At 35.4% G+C, this 19,527-nt stretch overlaps 1 protein-coding gene and 1 non-coding gene across 2 annotated transcripts; one reads left to right on the top strand and one right to left on the bottom strand.

Moving 5' to 3' along the window:
- Positions 1 to 9,442: 9,442 nt before the first annotated feature.
- LOC124092811 (olfactory receptor 5B3-like) lies at positions 9,443 to 10,375 on the bottom strand. Its single transcript, XM_046444620.1, has one exon. It carries the CDS (start codon positions 10,373 to 10,375, stop codon positions 9,443 to 9,445), a length of 933 nt encoding a protein of 310 aa, XP_046300576.1.
- Positions 10,376 to 10,949: 574 nt separating this feature from the next.
- Positions 10,950 to 11,022, top strand: Trnav-cac (transfer RNA valine (anticodon CAC)). The gene has a single exon. It is a non-coding gene; the product is annotated as a tRNA-Val (tRNA).
- Positions 11,023 to 19,527: the final 8,505 nt, after the last annotated feature.

Genomic DNA, 19,527 nt, shown 5'->3' with positions numbered 1-19,527 from the left:
ACAATGGCTGTGTTAATTTACTTTCCTGCCAGTTGTGTGCAGGTCCCTTCCCTCCACATCCTTTTCAGAATGAGTTATTTCTGAGAAGGCCATTTTTACTGCAGTGAGATGGTACCTAGTTTTGGTTTGATTTGCCTTCCCTTGATGATTAGTGAAGTTGAGCATTTTGTCTTTACCTGCTGGCCATTTGTGTGTCTTGGATTTTCAAACACCTTTTGCCATTTCTTTAAATTTTTCTTTTTCTGTAGAGTTTGGAGTTTCTTCTGTGTCCTGTATATCACTTCCTTTTCAGATGTACATGTTTCAAATATTTTCTACCATTGTGTAGGTTTTCTTGCTAATCCCTTGTTTCCTTTGCTGTACAGAAGCTTCTTAGTTTGATGGAATTCCATTTGTCTATTTTTGGTTTTATTTTCTGTGCTTTCAGAGAAAGAGTCTTCTGCAAAATTCTTTGGCCAGACCTATGTTAAAGTATTTCTCCTATGTTTCTTTTTATGGGCTTCATAGTTTCTGTACATACACTTACATTTTTAATTCATTTTGAGTTGATTTGTGAAACTGGTGAGAAATCATTTTCTACTTACCTAATTTTTTTCATTTGAATGTTCAGTTTTCCAAACACCATTTATTTAAAAGGAATTCTTTTCTCCAATGTGTGTCTTAGCACCCCTATCACAAGTCAGTTGACTGTAGGTGTGTGGGTTTCCTTCTGGTCTATTTTGTTCCCCTGGTGTATGTGTCTGTATTTATATCACTATTTTGATGTTTGAATATTATAATTTTGGCATTTTGTTAGGGATGACATTGAATATATAGGTTTCTTTGGGTAATACAGACATTTTAATATTTTAACAATGTTGCTTTTTTTTCAATCCAGGAACATGAGATGTCATTCCATTTCTTTGTGACCACTAATTTTTTTCATCAATATATTATAATTTTTATTATAGAAAATTTTTACTTCTTTAGTGAAACTTATATCCAGGTATACTGTTGCTATTGTAAATGGATTGCTTTCTTTATTTGTATTTAAGATAATTTTCTATGGTGATATAGCAATGTTGCTTATTATTGGATTTTCATTTTGTAGCCTGCAATTTTTGCTGAATTTATTAGTTCCAAAAGTTTTTCAGAACCTGTTTTTTTCTGAACCAGGATTTTACCACAGACCCTTCAAATGACCCAAAACAATCCTAAAAAGGGAAACTCAAACTGCTTGTTCCACATCACCTTCCCTCAGCCCAATCCAGCCAGAGCAGTAATCCATTTTCCTCTACAACAGTAAGACTTCCCTTAAAACAGAGGGTGGATTGAGATGGGGCAAAAGGACAGACAGTGCAGATAATGAATGACTGGGTCAGGAAGGTGGGGGCTGATTCAAAAGGAAATACAATCCTAATATCCCCAGAGCACTTCCCACTCCTCCAACCTGCTGCCAAGGTTACCTGAGTCCTGGGAATTGTTCTTCTCAGCAAGTACCCCCTGGTGGCTCTATCTACATCTTTGCTCTCTGCCGCAGCCCGGCTGGCTGGGCAAAATAACTGGGGGGTGACGAACAACTTGTGTATGTTGATACAGCAGGAGTAGGAGCCGTTTATTGCAGGACAGGAGCAGTATTTATACATTCCACACAGCTTATCTAATTAGCATAAACTAGATACATCAGTCAACCAATAAGGAATCTCCACACTTAATGGCTCGCTGGTGTTACTTCACAAACCACTCCCTCTGGCATTTTGCCAGGCACCATCCAGACTTGTTTACAGACTCTAACAGGTCACTCCATCTTTTGGTCATCATATAGGTAAAGTGAGAGGAGAGAACATGAGAAGAAAGAAAAGAAAATCTAAAATCTATAAAAGTGGCAAGACACCTCTACTCCCTTGGGCAAGAGCTCTGGACCCCCTCCTCCCCCACCTTCTCTGTTCTATTCTTTAAACAAAACTTTTTGCTCTTGCTCAGCGTTTCTCACTGTTCTATCTTCAACACTGGGGAAATGAGACCTGATCTTGGTTTATAAGACTGGTTTCAGTAGAACTGTGGAATATAGAAGAAACAGAAATAGAAAAAAAAAAGTTTTTCGGTGTGTCACGAGCGGTTTCTACAGACTCAGTCTCAGGCCCAGTTAGATTCAACCAAATCTATTTTATTAATGCTCATCACACTTCAGACACACATTCTAAGTCCTAACTAAGTCTCCACCCAAGGGTCCCAGACACTCACCTGTGACATGTGTTAAGTCTGTGTCGCTAGAACTAGATCTGGGATGGAGGAGTCTGGTGCAGGGGGACAACAGCGATGGTCTTTCTGTCCGAGTCCTGTTAGTCCCTCTGGCCCCCAAAGACTGGGTTTTTTAAGTCTTAGTTCGATTTTTTTTTTTTTGTGCTTGCAAATGATAACTGGGTGAGCTCTGGGGTTTATGCCCAGGCATAGACTCTCACATCACTATCTAAGTCTGTCTAAGTTCTGCAGTTTATCTAAGTTTTGCAGTTTACATTACATCATGTACACAGTGCTTACAGACATTATCGAACTCACACGTTAATTAATATACTGCACAGTCAATAATCCTATAACATTTTCTGGCACTCATATGATGGTGGAGATTTGGGAGTTTTCTAAATGCAATAGCAAGGGTTCTTCAAACAGTAACAATTTGACTTTGTTGTTTACAAGACAGATGTCCCTTAATTCTCTCCTCTGCCTGGGACTTCTAGCACTAAGTTGAATAAAATGTGATGAAAATGAGCATCCTTGCCTTGTTCCAGATCTTAGAAAGATTCCCACATTTTCCCATTCATCATAATGTTAGTTGGTTACATAGTATGACATTTATTCTGCTGAGCTATTTTCCTTCTAGTTTGTTATGTATATTTTTAATCATGAAAAAAATCCTTTTCTGCATGTATTAAGATGATACGGTTTTTGTCCCCAGTTCTATGGATGTAGTGTATCTTGTTTACTCATTTCCATATCTTGAACATCCTTACATCTGAGATACACTCCACTTGACCATGGTGAATAATATTTCAAACAGGCTATTGAATTCTCTTCATGAGTATTCTGTTGGAGAATTATGCATATATGTTCATTGATACTCACCTTCCAGTTTCATTTTTGTTGTTCTTGTGCCCTTTATGTGTTTTGATATGATGGGTAATAATGACCTCATAAAGTGTATTTGGAAGGATTCTTCCTCCTCCTCCTCCTTCTCCCTCCACCCTCCCCTTCCTCCTCCTCCTCCTCCTCCTCCTCCTCCTCCTTCTCCTCCTCTTTGGAACAACTTAAGGAGAATTGGTATTATTTCTTCTTAAAATGTTTCCTAGAACTCAGCAGTTTTTGTTTTTGATAGTAGGCTTTTTATTATTCCACATCTTAACTGGTTATTGCTGTATTCAAGTTTTTCTATTTCTTCTTAATTCCATCTTGGTTGTTATATGTGTCTAGAGTTGTCTCCATTATTTCTAGGTCATAAAATTCGTTTGTGGAGCATTGTTCATAATAATCTCTATTGAGCTTCAATATTTCTGAAGCATCCATTATCTTTCCTTTAATCTCTAATTTTATTTAATTAAATCTTCCCTCTCATTACTGTAACTAATGACTTTCTATTTTGTTCATATTTTCAAAGAACCAGCTCTTTATTTTCTTGATCTTTTTTAAGTTTTGTTTGTTTTTATTTCATGTATTTTCCTCTGTTCTATATTATTTTGAACCTCAGATTACTTTTTCATTTAGATTCTTCTTCTTTTATTTAGTTCCATGAGTTACAGTGATAAACTGTTTATTTGCAGTCATTTTGTTTCTTTCTTTTAGATATTAACTACTACGAACTTCCCTAAACACTGCTTTTGATGTATCCATTGACTTTAGAATGTTTCCATTTTCATTTGTTTCAATAAATTTTTAAATGTCCTTCTTGATTCCTTTCTTGACCATCTGCTTGTTCAAAAATAAATTGTTTAATTTTCATGTATTTATATACTTCTTAAAGATTTTTCTTGTTATTGATTTTGACTTTCATGTATTGTGGCCAGAAAAGGCATTTGATGAGATTTCAATATTTAAAGATTTGTTGAGACATTTTATGGTCTTATTATCTAGCCTCAAGAACATTGTATGGGCTGAAGAGAAAAATGCTAATTCTGCCTTTGTTGAGTGCAGTTATTGGATGAAGTGTTCTCTAGATGTCCCCTAGTTCTGGAAGTGATGGTTATCTCCTGTAGATTTAGTGCTAAAACTGCTGAGATGAAATCAATCCTAGGGGCACTTAACTTAAAATGCAAATTGTATTCCTAACCTAACAGTGTGTCTACTTTAAGACTGAAGGCACTGACTGTGAAGGTATTGAATCGTGGTGCCTGGAATAGAGATATGTAGGAAAACCCTATAGAAACTCAAGACATCCAGCCCATATATTCTGATGAGTCTTATTTGTCAGTAGAATTAGCCTTTCTACCTCCAGCAAAATAAACCTCTACATTGTACCTCAGGGAATTAATCCTGATTTGCCTAAGGTAAGTTTCCTTTGACCTTACACTTAACAGTCAAAATTTGTTGAATCACATTAAGGCTGTTGCTCTGCAAGATAAATGGATGGGTTGCAGGACCTACCACCATGGCTCTTTGCTTCTTGATCTTTACTAGACTCAAGTCTCAGATACCCCCTAAGCAGCATGTGACATATGGGGAAATGGACTAATCTCCATATGAACTGCTTATGTTTTATAAATACGTGGAATGAAACCTTGGGCACATATATAGGAAAAGATAGTAAGGTTTTAGTTCTTGTGGAAGAAAGCAAAAGCTGAATCAGGGCAAAATAATAAGATGAAGACTCTCTGTCAGAGATTCTGCATTAAATGTTTATTTCAGGGAGTTAGTAAGGGTTCAACGGGTTGTTTGTTTAGTTGGCTTAAAGGTAGAATCAAAGGTGGCAATAACATGAGAATTAGAAAACCTGACACACTGTGGCTTCATGAAGAGACTCAAATACAAGGACAAGTGGAATGGTAGAGAGGATGTGTTATTTTAAATCTGCTACCCACTGTAGGATGGTAAGAAGCAAACCTTTGAAACTGAAACCATCAGATTAATTGGGTCCCACCATTGCAGAGTAAATGCTACCACCCAAGAACAAAAGACACTAATACTGAGCTCCCCGAAGATATAATTTAAAACATGAAGGTCCAGATCTATATTAGTGTGCAGAATTTACCTATGTTTTCTACTAACATACCCAGTCATGTATAATCTACCTGCAATGTTAGAATCATTTCAGTTAATTGCATATTTTGGTGTATGTAATAATCACTCAAATATAAGCAGATATGCATCTTTTCTCATTTATCTCTAAGTATTTTTTTTATTTCATACTTGATTTTTTCAACTATCCATTGGTCATTCAATCATGTATTAGTTAGTCTTCAGGTTATTAGCATAGCTTCTATCTTTTATTTTATTATTAATTTCAAATTCATTTCTTTATGACCTTATAAAATACAAGGTATTATTTCTTTATTTTTTTATTTTTTTTATTGGTTGTTCAAAACATTATAAAGCTCTTGACATATCATATTTCATACATTAGATTCAAGTTGGTTATGAACTCCCAATTTTACCCCAAATACAGATTGCAGAATCACATCGGTTACACATCCACATTTTTACATAATGCCCTATTAGTAACTGTTGTATTCTGCTACCTTTCCTATCCTCTACCATCCCCCCTCCCTCCCCTCCCATCTTCTCTCTCTACCCCATCCACTGTAATTCATATCTCTCCTTGTTTATTTTCCCATTCCCCTCACAACCTCTTATATGTAATTTTGTATAACAATGAGGGTCTCCCTCCATTACCATGCAATTTCCCTTTTCTCTCCCTTTCCATCCCACCTCATGTATCTGTTTAATGTTAATCTTAACTTTCAGGAAGAGCAGGAAGACAAGGTATTATTTCTAATGTTTGGTACTTGCTAAGAGTTTCTTTGTGGCCTAAGATATGGTCTATTTTAGAGAATGTTCCATGTGCATCTGAGAAGAAAATGTATTCATTCATTTATGGATGAAATATTTTATATATATATATATATATATATATATATATATATATATACACTAAGTCCAAATTATTAATTGTATTTTTTAGTTTTATTGCTTCTTTATTTAGTTTTTGTATGGAAGATCTATCGATTGGTGAGAGAGGCATGCTCACCAAGTATTATTGTAATATGATCTATTTGATTCTCAAGATTGTGAAGGATTTGCTTCATATATGTAGATGCTCCATTATTTGGGTCATAAATATCTAAGATTATTATATCTTATTGATATATATTCCCTTAACAGTATGACATGGTCTTCTTTGTTCCTTTTGATTAATTTTGACTTGATGTCTACTTTCTCAGATGGAAGGATAGAAACCTCCACTTATTTACAAGATCCATATGAATAGCAAATTTTTTCCATCCTTTTACAATCAGTCTGTGGATGTTTTTGTCTATGAGATGAGTTTTTTGAGACAACATATTGTTGTGTCTTGTTTTTTAATCCAATCTACCAGTCTGTGTCTCTTGATTGATGAATTTAGGCCATTTACATTCAATGTTATTATTGAGAAATGATTTTTATTCCCTGTCATTTTGAATTATTTCTGGTTTTTAATTTAAATTAGTTTCTCTTTTGACTGATTTTTATTTTAGTACATTTTCTCCCTTTGCTGGTTTCATGTTTAAGTTTTTTCTTTCTTTTTCATGATATATTTTATTTATTGAGAATGTTTTGTAGTTCATTCAATTAGTTGTGAATTCTTTTAACTTCTGTTTATCATGTAAAGTTTTTATGTCATTGTCAAATCTGAAGCTTATTTTTGCAGAGTATAATATTCTTGTTTGGCATACGATTTCTTTCAGAGCTTGTCATATATTATTCCAAGACCTCCTAGCCATGCACCCAGAACCCAAGTCAGAACCACTTTAATACCTCTGTGAGACAGTGGAGGGAAGTCAGAGTAGGAGTTTAGATCCATGAGTTCCTGGCTGAAATCAATACATGAATCTGGCAGATGCCAACTATGAGATCTAAAGTGAGCCTAGAAAATAAGGAGAATCTCTTGCACAGTGAATTTCTGGCATGGAGACCATTTTGCTGAGGGGTAATGCAGATTAGAAAGGCCAGAGAAAGCCCACCCCCTGTTTCTTTGAACCCTACAGCAAGCAGGACCAAAGGAGATTCTAAATGGGATGGAGTGACTGAGCACAGTGCTGGGAAACAGTCCTGAGAAGCCAACACAGCACGGTATCCCTGAACAATAGAACCAGTTAGGGGTTCAACTTCCTTTCCCACGTGGTACCCTGGGGAGAGTAATGGGGTACAGTCCTAGAATTGTATTGACTAATTAACACCCCAAACTCCCCTCATAATAAAGCACCTGGGGCATTACCAGTCCAAATGCCCACCCCTGAGAGCTTCAATTGCAGCAACTCATCACACAGAGCCCAAAGACAATGCCCAGGAAGTCAATCTGTGAGCATCTTCCACAACTCCTCACACCACCCAGCTGAGAAGGGAAGCTGAGAATCAGAAACTCAGTTTGGCACAGACAGGAAGCAAAACCCCTCATTGACTATTTTGCTATTTTTTTTTTGCTTTTGTTATGTTTTGATTTGTTTCTGAATACGTACTGATTGATAAATGATGGAAATTTATGTATTTATATACATACATATTTGTTTCTGCTTTTTTTAAGTTTTAGCATTTCTTGATGATAGCTATTTTTTCATGCATTTTATTTCTTTTTTTCCTTGAAATTCAGGTTCTTGATTAGCATATTTTGGATTGTTTTCTATTGACTTTTCACAACTATGTTTTCATTTGTCCAAATTTTTCTCTTTTTTCTTGCCAATAGCCAAATTCTGTTGCTCTATTACTCTTCCTTTAATTCTCTTCCCTCTATTTGTTTGTCCTCCACTCTTATAAACACATCATACATCACCTCAGCATATATCCTACTCACCTCTTGAATCTACAAATATTTTTCTATCACCTCAACTTTTCTGATTTTCCTCTTAAAGAACTCTGCGTTTAACTGGATACTTATGCATATTTATATATCTTTATTTTTTCTCATTTCTACCCTTGCACTTGAAGGCAATTATTTTTCATGGATCAATATATTGAGGACTAAGATATTTGATTGTATATATGAACTTTGTTCTTATACGTTTTTATTTCTTTTCTGTATTTTTTCCCATTTGAAATTTCCTATTTTAAAATTTTATTTGTATTTTTCTCTCATTTTTGGATTCCCCCAAATTTTGGTGTCTTTTTTCCTCTGCTAATAGCCAAACTCTATCCTTTCTTTCATTCTTTCTTTATTTTTTTACTTCTACTTTTCTCCTCCTCTGACATAATCATCACATTCTACATTACTTCTGTTCTATCCCTGAAATTGTAAACTCTTATATAAACTCACTGTTTTTACTGTGAGCAAGAACTGATCATATAATTTCTGATTATTGTAACAATCAACATTGTAGATTTTATCACAAGATCTATTTGGTTTAATGTTGTAAATTGTTTGCATTGGTTGTTGTTATTATCTGTCTCCCTCTAAACTGTCAGGTACTAGAAACCTTGAGGGACAGTATAATTCCACAAGATAAAATTCTACTGCCTCGAAATCAACTGCTAGATGAGCAGACACACACACACACACACACACACACACACACACACACACACACACACAATAAAAACCAAAAAACCCAAAACTTAAAAACCCAGGGAACAAATTGTCTCAAACAAAAATACAACAAAACTGAATTCACTGACTGAATTCAAAATTGATTTCAGGAGTTTAGAATGTTCATATTTAAATTCATCTGTGAGGCAAAGAATAATGTAAGGGGAAAAATGCAGAAGAAAAAATTACATTAATAAAGAGATATAAATTCTGAAAAAAATTAAGCAGAAATTCTCAAAATGAAGGAATCAATAAACTAAATAAAATTTCATTGGAATCTATCAAGAGCAAAGTAGACCATTTAAATATGGAATCTCAGGCAATGTGAACAAAATATATAATCTTAAAAATAAATTTGACCATGGAGAATAGATGTTAAGACACCATGAGCAGGACTTTAAGATATATAGGATAAAATGAATATACAAAACTTAAAATTTTCCAGGATAGAGGAATGCTTGGAGATACAAACAAAAGGAATGCATGACATTTTCAATGAAATAATACCTAAAAATTTTCCAAACCTTAAGAGTGAAAGGGAAAATCAAATATAGGAAGTATACAGGACCCCAAATATACAAAATTACAATAGATCCCCACCAAGGCACATTATTATGAAAATGCCTAACATTGAGAATAAGGATAAATTCTAAAGGCTGCCAGAGAAAAACATCAAGCCACATGTAGAGGGAAACCAATTCAAATCTCACCTGATTTTTCAACCCAGACCCTTAAGAATGCAATCTTGACCTCCTTGTTCCTCAGGCTATAGATTAAAGGATTCAGCATAGGGATGACCATACTGTAGAACACAGATGCAATTTTGTCTGTGTCCACAGAGTGACTGGAGCTGGGCTGTATATACACGAATATTAGGGTCCCATAGAAAATAGAGACTGCAGTGAAGTGGGAGGCACAGGTAGATATAGCCTTCCTATGTCCTGCAGCTGAGTGCATATTTAGGATTGTGATAAAAATGAACATGTAGGATACTAAGATAATGAGGAGAGAAAAAAAGATACAGAAACTCACAATATAAAAAAGAACAAGCTCACTAATATGTTTATCTGAACAAGAGAGAACCATGACTGCTAGAACATCACAGAAAAAATGGTGGACCACATTGGACTTACAGAAGATGAGACTGAAAGTGTTCCCAGTGATGATGGAGGCACTCAGGAATCCACAGACATAGCAGCCTATGATCAGGTATGAACACACACTAGTTGTCATGGTGGTGGTGTAGTGCAGGGGCTTACACACTGCTGCATAGCGGTCATAGGCCATTGAGGCCAACAGGTAGTTTTCCACAAAGGCAAAGGTTCCAAAAAAGAACATCTGAGCAGCACAAGCATTGTAGGTGATGATTTTGTCTCCTAGAAGGAGTCCAGCCATGACCGTGGGAGTGACAGCTGAAGAATAACAAATGTCCACCAGAGACAGGTTGCCAAGGAAAAAGTACATGGGAGTGTAGAGACGGGAGTCCAAGACAATCAACAGGATCATCCCCAGGTTCCCAACAAGATTAATGGTGTAGATGAGGAGGAAGGTCACAAAGAGGGGAAGCTGCAAACCTGGGTCATTGGTCAGTCCCAGAAGGATGAACTGTGTCACTTCTGTCCTATTCTCCATCAGTTACCTGAGAATCACTGAGTGTTCTATAGCTATGAGAAGAAAGAACAGAATAGTTGAAAATTGAAATTATATGCACAATATTTATTCTTTAATTGTAGTAATAAGTTGACATTCTCTAGTACAAATATGACCTTCAGGATCAAATTGAGTGCAAGGCTAATATAGATGGTCGCACGCTGTAGCATCTCAGGAATCATGTAAACAATTCATTTTTTTTTTCAAATATTAATCTGAGATGTAGTCAGTTAAACTGCTTAATGAAAATTATTTCTATGGTCATATCTCTCAATCCACCAAAGCCTCCTAGGAAAAAAAATGAAACTTTCACATTGCTCACCTTCTAGTAATTGCTGGAGGCATATTAAATGTGCATTCTGTGTCTCCTCTAAACAACATTATGAATTTGTTTCATTGTCACATTCATGTAAATATTGATGTAAAACAGGTAGAATAACTCATTCATATTGGTGAAATCTTTAATTAGCCATCTGTGCTCTGGACCCATGCCAATTCTTAACCCATGCTGAATGGTTTCTAAGTCTAAGGAGCTAAAGTGAATTACAAGGGGGCTGGGGATATAGCTCAGTTGGTTGAGTTTGTGCCTCACATGTACAAGGCCCTGGGTTCAATTCCCAGCACCACCAAAAAAAATAAAAAATTAAAAAATAAAGTGAATTACAAACAGCATTTGGGGTTTCATAGTGATCTATAGGAGTGATTGATGAGATGGTGGATTCATCCTCTTTACAATAATGTGTGCCTCTCATTAGAGATAGAAGAAATAAGCAAATGTATAACAGTGAAATGGTTCTTGTTTCAAACAGAGAAGACCCTAAATTAATTGATAAGCTCTGCGTTGTATATTAACCTTCCCCAGCAATCTCATGCTTATCATCAGCAGCACATCTACACATGTTGATACTGATGTGCCTAATGGCATGACCTTTGATTAGGCAGAGATGAATCTGACTCTTGAACCAAAACAGTAGCTGTAGTTGGTTAGCTGGGATGGTGGGATCATTTGTTGCCTGAAGAGGGGATTGAGACTGAAGGCATATCAGATTCAGATGTCTCAGAGTTCAGATTCCTAGAAGAGATGCACAACGGACCTACTGTTTACCACCTAAGTGTCACTGGCCCTAACGTAACTCCTATGAACATCATATTTTCATCTGCAAAATGAAGACATTAAATAGACCTACTTTGAGATATTCTTATGAAAACTAAATAATACATAAAAGAAAATAAAATGTTGGGTGCCTAGAACATCCTGATAGGTGCTAACCATCATGTGGCTAGAATGGGATAACAGTCTTGCTGGTTTGATGAATGAATCACATGTGAGGTGGATGCTCATATTCGAGCCTTCAGTTGTGGGTGACCTTGATGCCTTAAGCTTCTTTCCCCATTTTTTCTTTTCTCCTCACAATTGGCCATTTAGGTTTGTATGTTCTCCACTGATTCCGTCATTACTCTAAGCATGTGACTGCTGTTGCTGCAATTCCATGTGAACCAGTCCTGTTGAAAATTTCTTTCTTGAAATCTATAATTTGGATACTGCCTACCCTACTTCTTTTAAGTATTTGACACCTTAAATTTGGAGCATTCCCATGAAGACATCATGGTTGCCAGTCTTAATGCCCTTGGTCACTTTTGGTATATACTGTGTTTTTATCTATATCCTAAGGGATTTGAACAGAAGTGCTGTGTAAGTGTGCAGGTGTAAAGTAGGTTGTATTGTTGTTTATATTTTATCAGAAAGGAAGCAGAATAAGAGAAGTTGGGCGAGGCTCTACAATTTAGGTAGAATGAGAAAGACTCAAAATTCACAAGTGAGAGCCACCTCCCAAGAATCAGCCTAAGACAATGGTGAAAGATTTAAATGCAGTTCCGAGCCTGTTAATTCATTTAGGATCATTTTGTACTTTTAAAAAAGGATCATTTCACTTCTGGGATTTTGTTTCTGTTTGCATTTTAAACTTTGATGACATTCAAATATAGACTGAACAAGGTAAGTTCTCTAATCAATCAAAGTATCATCTGTCATACTTTTTGTTTTTATTTCTTTAGTTGTTGAAAAAAAAGCAAGATTTGTTCTATGCATCACTAAAGTCTCCATCATAGATGTTTTGATGTTTATTCATAGACTTGCTTCAGTTATTAGGAACTTTCTGAAATATTTCTTTCTGATTTCGAATAACTCATAGCAGGCACAGGTAGCCCAGTGCTTTTGCATGACTTACACATCTCCCTGAAATGTTACGGAATAGAGAACTCACCACTCTGATAGAAGTGAAAGGCAGTTTATCCAGATGGGTACTTTTAAATTCATTAAGTCAGGAATGAAAAATGGAACAAGTGCTCTGAAGGAGGCCTCTCTCAGGTAGTTGTCAAAAGACTCCATGTTCTCTAAGGCAGCAGAAAAGGAGGAAAGACAGTTAACATGGATCTAGTTCAGACTCTATCATGAGTTCTTTCTGTTCCCCAGGAAGAATTATTTACCCCCCCCCTTCTACATAGAATACATAGGATAATGTTACTTCTCTCAATTCATAAATCATGTCCATATATAAATGAAGCATCCAAAGAACATCTCATAAAAATAATATCATTTAAAAGTCAACCAAAGTGATTTTTTTCTTGGAATGTTTCTCTGACCATAATTGAAGGCTCATAGCAAACCCTCAGGTTTGAAGAAGGCTGCATACCAACAATAATCATGCAGATGAAGAAAGGATATCCAGTGGAGCTGGCATCTAGTGTGTTTCTTCTAAAACAAAGTGATGTGGAGTCTTTGGGATTTCAGAGGCAAGTACATGGAGATCCAGAGAGAATTATACAGATTTGGAGACTCTGGAGATTTCTTCTGTGAGACTATCTACAATTCCCTGTGCTGATTTTCTAAGGAAGAAGCAATTAAAGAGACTTTAGGGATCAAGCTCATTATTATATTTTTAAAATTAAATTTATTTTTACTGATAAATGAAAACACAAAAAAATGTATATATTGACTCGTACCATTGGATTGTCTTATACACAAACATAGTGTGTACCATTTAAGCAAAGTTTAACATATCTGTGTCTTCAAATACTTATCATTTATTTGAGGTAAAAACCTTTAAAATCCTTGCTTCTGGCTTTTTGAAGTGCACACTGCTTAAGAGTTACCTGTAGTCTCCCTTCTGAGCCATGACTCACTAGATCTTCTTGCTCCTAACAACACTCCGACCCCCTGCTATATCCATCCTCTGGTAAAAACTACTTGATTCTTAACTTCTGTGAGAAGGACTTCTCAAGATTCCACACATGAGTGAGATCATTCAGAAACTGTCTTTTGCTTGACTTATTTCACTTTATATAATGATCTCCTGTTGCCAATGACAGGATTTCATTCTTTGTTATACCTGAGCCAAATTTCTTAATGCATATGTATCACATTTTCTTAACCCACTTATCAGTTCTTGGACATTTAGTTTGTTTCCATATCTTAGTATTGGAAGCATCACACAGAGAACACTAGGGTACAGATGTCTTTTTGACATACTGATTTCATTTCCTTTGAATTCATTTTTTAATTTTTTTTGAGTGGGGAGTTGAACTCAGGGGCATTCAATCACTGAGCCTCATCCCCAGTCTTATTTGGTATTTTATTTAGAGACAGGTTTTCACTGAGTTGCTTAGTGCCTCACCATTGCTGGGGCTGGCTTTGAACTCGCTATCTTCCTGCCTCCACCTCTGGAGCCACCTGGATTACAGACGTGTGCCACTGCCCCTGGCTGAATTCATTTATTAACTATGGTATTATGGATTGAACCCAGGGCTCCCTACCATTGAACTATATCCATGACCCTTTTAAATTATTTTTATGTATTTATTTTTGAGTTAGGGTCTCCTAAACTTGCCAATCTGGCCTCAAACTTGCCATCCTCCACCTCAGCCTCCTGAATAGATGCAATTAGTAGACCATGCTTACCTAATTTACTTTGAATTTAAACTCAGGGTTAAAATTGGTGGATCACAGTTTTCCATATGGTTGTGATAATCTGTATTCCCACCCACAACATACAGGGTTGCTTTCCTTTCTTCTACATCTTGCCAGCACTAGTTAGTTTTAGTTTTTCCATAAGGCTGCTTTGCTGTGGTGAGGTAACATTTCACAGTGATTTGGATTTGTATTTCCCCGATGATTAGTGAAACTGAGCTTTTATTCATATACCAGTTGGCCATTTGTATGTCTTTGAGAAATGTCTGTTCAGGTCTATTTGCCCATTTTGTAATCAGGTTATTTGCTTGTCTGGGTTTTATGTTTTGTTTTGTTCTGTTTTTCTCTGGGTTTTGGGTTCCTTCTATATTCTGAATATCCCATGCCCTTCTAGATGGATGTAAAGTTTTCAAATCTCTTCTTCCATTATGTAGGTTGTCTCTTCACACTCTTGATTATTTCCTTTGCTGTGCACAACCCATGTGTCTTATTTCTACTTTAGTTCTCTGAGATTGGAGGTTTATTTGTAAAAATAAATAAATAAATAATGCCTTTACTCATCCAATGTCCTAAACCATTTCCACTGGTTTTATGATTTCTGTTCTTATGTTCATATCTTTCATGCATTTTGAGTGGTTTTTGAACTGAGAGAGAGGGGTCTGGTTTGTTTTGGGTCCTTTTGCCTGTGGTTATCCAACTCTCTCCATGTCATTTATTAAAAGACTATGTTTTCTACAAGGGACATTTGATAAGTCAGTTGCCTATGGACCTGTGGGTTTACTTCTTGGCTCTCTATTTTGCTTCCTTGTTCTATGTCTCTAACTTGATGACATCAATGTGGCTTTAATTCCTCCAACATGGTTATATTTTTCCCTCAGGTAGTTCAATGCTTCCTGCTTTATTATTTTTGCTTAAGATGACTTTGGCTTTTCAGGAACTTTGAATTCCATTAAAAAATTTTTGGTTTCTTTTTTTCTATTTCTGTGAAGAGGTCATTGTTATTTTGATAGGGATTGGTATCTAACTGTATCTTCCTTTGGGTTTTACAGGTATTTTAACAGCATTTTTTTTCTTCCAATCCATAAACACAAGATGTTTTTCTATTTCTTGTGCCATCTTCATTTTTTATTGATATTTTGAAATTTTCTTTGAATTTTTTTCTTCCTTGCTTACATTCATTCCTGTAATTTATTTTTTTGGTAGATATTGTAAATGGAATTAACTGGTTTCTTGATTTCCATTTCAGAGAGTTCACTATTGCATATAACAATGCTACTGATTATTGAATGCTGATTTTGTATCCTGCAACTTTGCTGAATTCATTTATAAATTTCAACAATTTTTGGGGGGTGAGGTTTTGGGATTTTCTGTAGGTCCTATATCTCTTTTCAACCTTGAAAATGTGATTTCCAAAATGGATGCACTTTAGTTCTCTTTTGCTTGATTGCTCTGGCTAGAACTTCCAACACTCTGTTGATAAGAGGTGAAAGTGAGCATTCTTGCCTTGTTTCAGATCTGAGATCAGCTTATCCCCATTCAGTTCAATGTTAGTTGTGGGTTTAATGTAAATGGCCTTTATTGTGTTGAAGTATGTTGCCTCTACACCTAGTTTGTTCAGCATTTTTTAATAGAGGAAGTTTAAATATTATCAAATGCCTTTTTATTGGGGTGATAACATAGTTTTGTCATCATGTTTATTGATTTGCATATGTTGACCCTTCTTTCATTCTGGGATGATTCCAACTTGACCATAGTGAATAATCTTCCAGTTATGCTACTGTTATCTGTTTGCTAGTGTTTTAAGAATTTTGATATGTTTTCAAGAATATTGGCCTCTTTTATAGTTTTTTCATTGTGTCCTTACCTGGTTTTGGTGTCAGAGTATTGTCAGCTAAGAAAATATATTTCAAAGAATTCCTTCCTCTTACATATTTGGAATAATTTAAGGAGAACTGGTAACAGTTCTTTTTCCTAGAAATCCATAGTGAAGACATCTGTCATGAGATTTTAATTGTTGTGAGATTTTTATTATTGGTTCAATATTCAGGATTTCTGGTACTTTATGATCCAATCTTGGTTGGTGTCCATTTTATAGGTTATTGAATTTCCTTTTGTGTAGTTGTTCATAGTAATCTCAAGCTTTCGTGTTTCTGATGTCTGCTGTAAAGTTTTCCTTTTCATCTGTGAATTGGTTTATCTGAATCTTTATTTTCCTAGTTTTCAAGCCAATGATTCGTCTATTTTGTCTATCCTTTGAAGAACCAACTCTTTGTTTTGTTGATCTTGAGAGTTTAAGGCTCCATTTTTTTCTGGTTTGAATTTTTTTCTTTCTTTTTTTTCCTCTCTATTTTAGTTTGCTTTGTTCTTGTTTTCCTAGTTCCTTGAGATGCAAAGATAAGCTTTAAATTTAAGATCCTTTTGCTTTTTTTGATGTAGGTATTGATTGCCACCAACCTCTCTCTCAGTACTGCTTTTGCTCTGTTAGGTTTTGGTATGTCGTATCTCAATTTTCATTTATTTCAGTACATTTTAAAATGTACTTCTTAATCTCTTTCTTGACACATTGGTTGTTCAAAATTAGCTTGTTTTCTTTTCATGTATCTCTATGTTTTCCATATTTTTTTTCTTATTACTGATTTCTACTTTATTGCATTGCGGTCAGAAAAGAAAAACAGTAAGATTTCAACTGAAAATTTTTGTAGAAATTTTGTGGTCTATGGCAAAATCTATTTTGAAGAATGTTGCATGTGCTGATAAGAAGAATGTGTATATTTCATTTGTGTCATAAAATGTCAGTAGATGTCTGTTTGTTCCCTTTGGTCTGAGTGCAGTTGACTCTGCTGTTCCTTGGTTGGTTTTCTACTGGATGATTTGTCCATTGATCAAAGTAGAGTGTGAGAGCCGACAAGTATTACTATTATAGCGAGCATCTCTCTCTTTATATTAAATACTGTTTGATTTAAACATTTGATACTTCAATATAATGTGCATAAATATTTAGAATTATTACTTCCTTTTGTAAATCAATATTTTTATCAATATATAGAGAACTTCTGTTTCTTCTTTTTTACTTTAAAAAAAAATTTAAATCTGTATTATCAGATATGTCTTCTGCTTTCTTTCAAATTCTGTTTGCATGGAATATTTTATTCCAATAGTTCACTTTTTATCTATCTATATCCTTAGAGGGGAAGTAAATTTCTTGTAAGAAATACATAGTTGGGTCTTGTTTTATTATCCACTCATTCAAGTGTCTTTTTTTTTTACTGGAAAATTTAATTCATTTACAATTCAACATAGTCATTGACAGGTAAGGTCATACTACCACCATTTGGTGAGTTGTTTTCTGGTTTCATTATAACTCCTTTTCTTATTTTACTTTCTTATATTCTCCTTGTGATGAGGAGATTTCCTATGGTAGTGTGTTTTGATTCATTGATTATTGTTTTGGGGTTGACTGTTTTTGTTTTCTTCTTACCAAAACACACACAAGTGAATTTCCCTTTTTTTTACTGTAACAGGTTTTTGCAAAGGTAGTACTTAAAATGATTATAAATCTAAGAAATGAAATAAAATAGTGAAAATAGACTGATAAGAAAACTCTCCATTTGCACTCCATTCATTCCCTGCTATGTTGAATTTTTCATATCCCTTTCTATATCTTTCTATATTTCCTAGCTCTTAAAATTCATTTAGTTAGTTAAATTTAAACTTTTGGTTTTGAGCCTTTCATCAAAGATATGAATGATTTATGCATCACGCTTACAGTATCAGAGCACTTTGAATGTGTCTGAGAATGACTCTTACCTGTTAGTTTAATAGCTCCCATGTGGACTGTCTCTCTCTGTTTGAAAACTTTCCTTTAGCACTTCTTGTAGGACAGGCCTACTGAAGATCACTTCTCTTGGTTTTTCTTTGTCTGGAAATGCCTTGATCTGTTCTTCATTTCTAAAAAAAAAAAAAAAGATCTCCTCTGGATTCCTGGTTGGCAGCTTTTTGTTTTGGGTTTTTTTTCCCCCCTTTAGCCCTGTGAAAACCTCTTGCCACTCTCCTGTGGCCTGGAAGATTTCTGTTGAGAAGTGTGACCATCTGGCCAATTGTGACACCCTTATGTATTACGTGTTTTGTTCTGTTTGTGTTTTGTTTTGTTTGTTTGTTTTCCTCTTGTGGCCTTGAGAATCTTGATCTTTTTCCTTAGCCAGCTTGACTATGAGGTATCTTGGGATGGATCCAATTGATCTAAACTGGCTAGTATCCAGTGACTATGACACTTGACCCAGTAACTGAATCTTACTCTTTTAATACTGTTACAATCTTCCCTCAAGTTTTCTGTATTCATCTTCATTCTGTTTTCCTTTTACTCTTCTGAATGTGCATTTTCAAGCTTCCTTTTGCCAAGATCACAAATTCTTTCTTCTGTTTGATCTGTCTGCTTTTATGCCTTCTGTTGTGCTTTTAATTTACCTGAGTATATTTTTTCACACCCAGGATTTCTCTTTAATTTTGTAAATAGCTTCCATCTCTTGCTTAAACTTTTAGAGTATTGAATCACTTCTCTGTGTTTTCCTCAAGCTCATTGAGTTTCCACAAAACATCTCTTTCAAATTCTCTAAGAGTCATCCCATACTTCTTACTATCTGGCCAGTTCCTGCCATCTTACTTGAAGTGTTACATGAGAACATAGTTTCTTAAGACCTCTTGATACTTGTTGGTATGCTTTATCATATGATCATTATTGAGTTGTGTATTTAATCCAGTCTATCCAATCTGAAATTGATTGCACTTGTCTTCCCAGAATTGTTAAGAAGGCTGCTTATGTTTTGTGGCATCTATACCACTTCCACTAAGTGTTTGAGCACTTAGTTACCCAGGTTCAAAATTCCAGGAGTCTGCTGTTGATAGGTTGCTACTGTTTTAGTACTAGAGGGCAATCTAAGCCCAGGTTTGTCCTACGTCACATTTGATGTGTTGTTCAGATGATCCGGGGGAGTGTGTAGCAGGCACAGATCATCCATATAAGCCTCTCTCTAGGGAAAAGGTAAACCTCCATTCTTTTTCTAGAGTCACCATCCTGTGGTGACTTGTGCTACACCACATGCTTTTCCCAATGGTAGTCTAGAGTTTTGTCTTTTGCATCTGCCTAGTCTTAGTTTTTGCCAGCCACCAA

Source organism: Marmota monax, unplaced genomic scaffold (genome assembly GCF_021218885.2).
Source record: "Marmota monax isolate L192 unplaced genomic scaffold, Marmota_monax_Labrador192_F-V1.1 WCK01_AAM20220418_F8-fsc00038, whole genome shotgun sequence".
NCBI classification, from domain to species: Eukaryota; Metazoa; Chordata; class Mammalia; order Rodentia; family Sciuridae; genus Marmota; species Marmota monax.
This window is presented reverse-complemented; position numbering and strand designations above follow the sequence as displayed.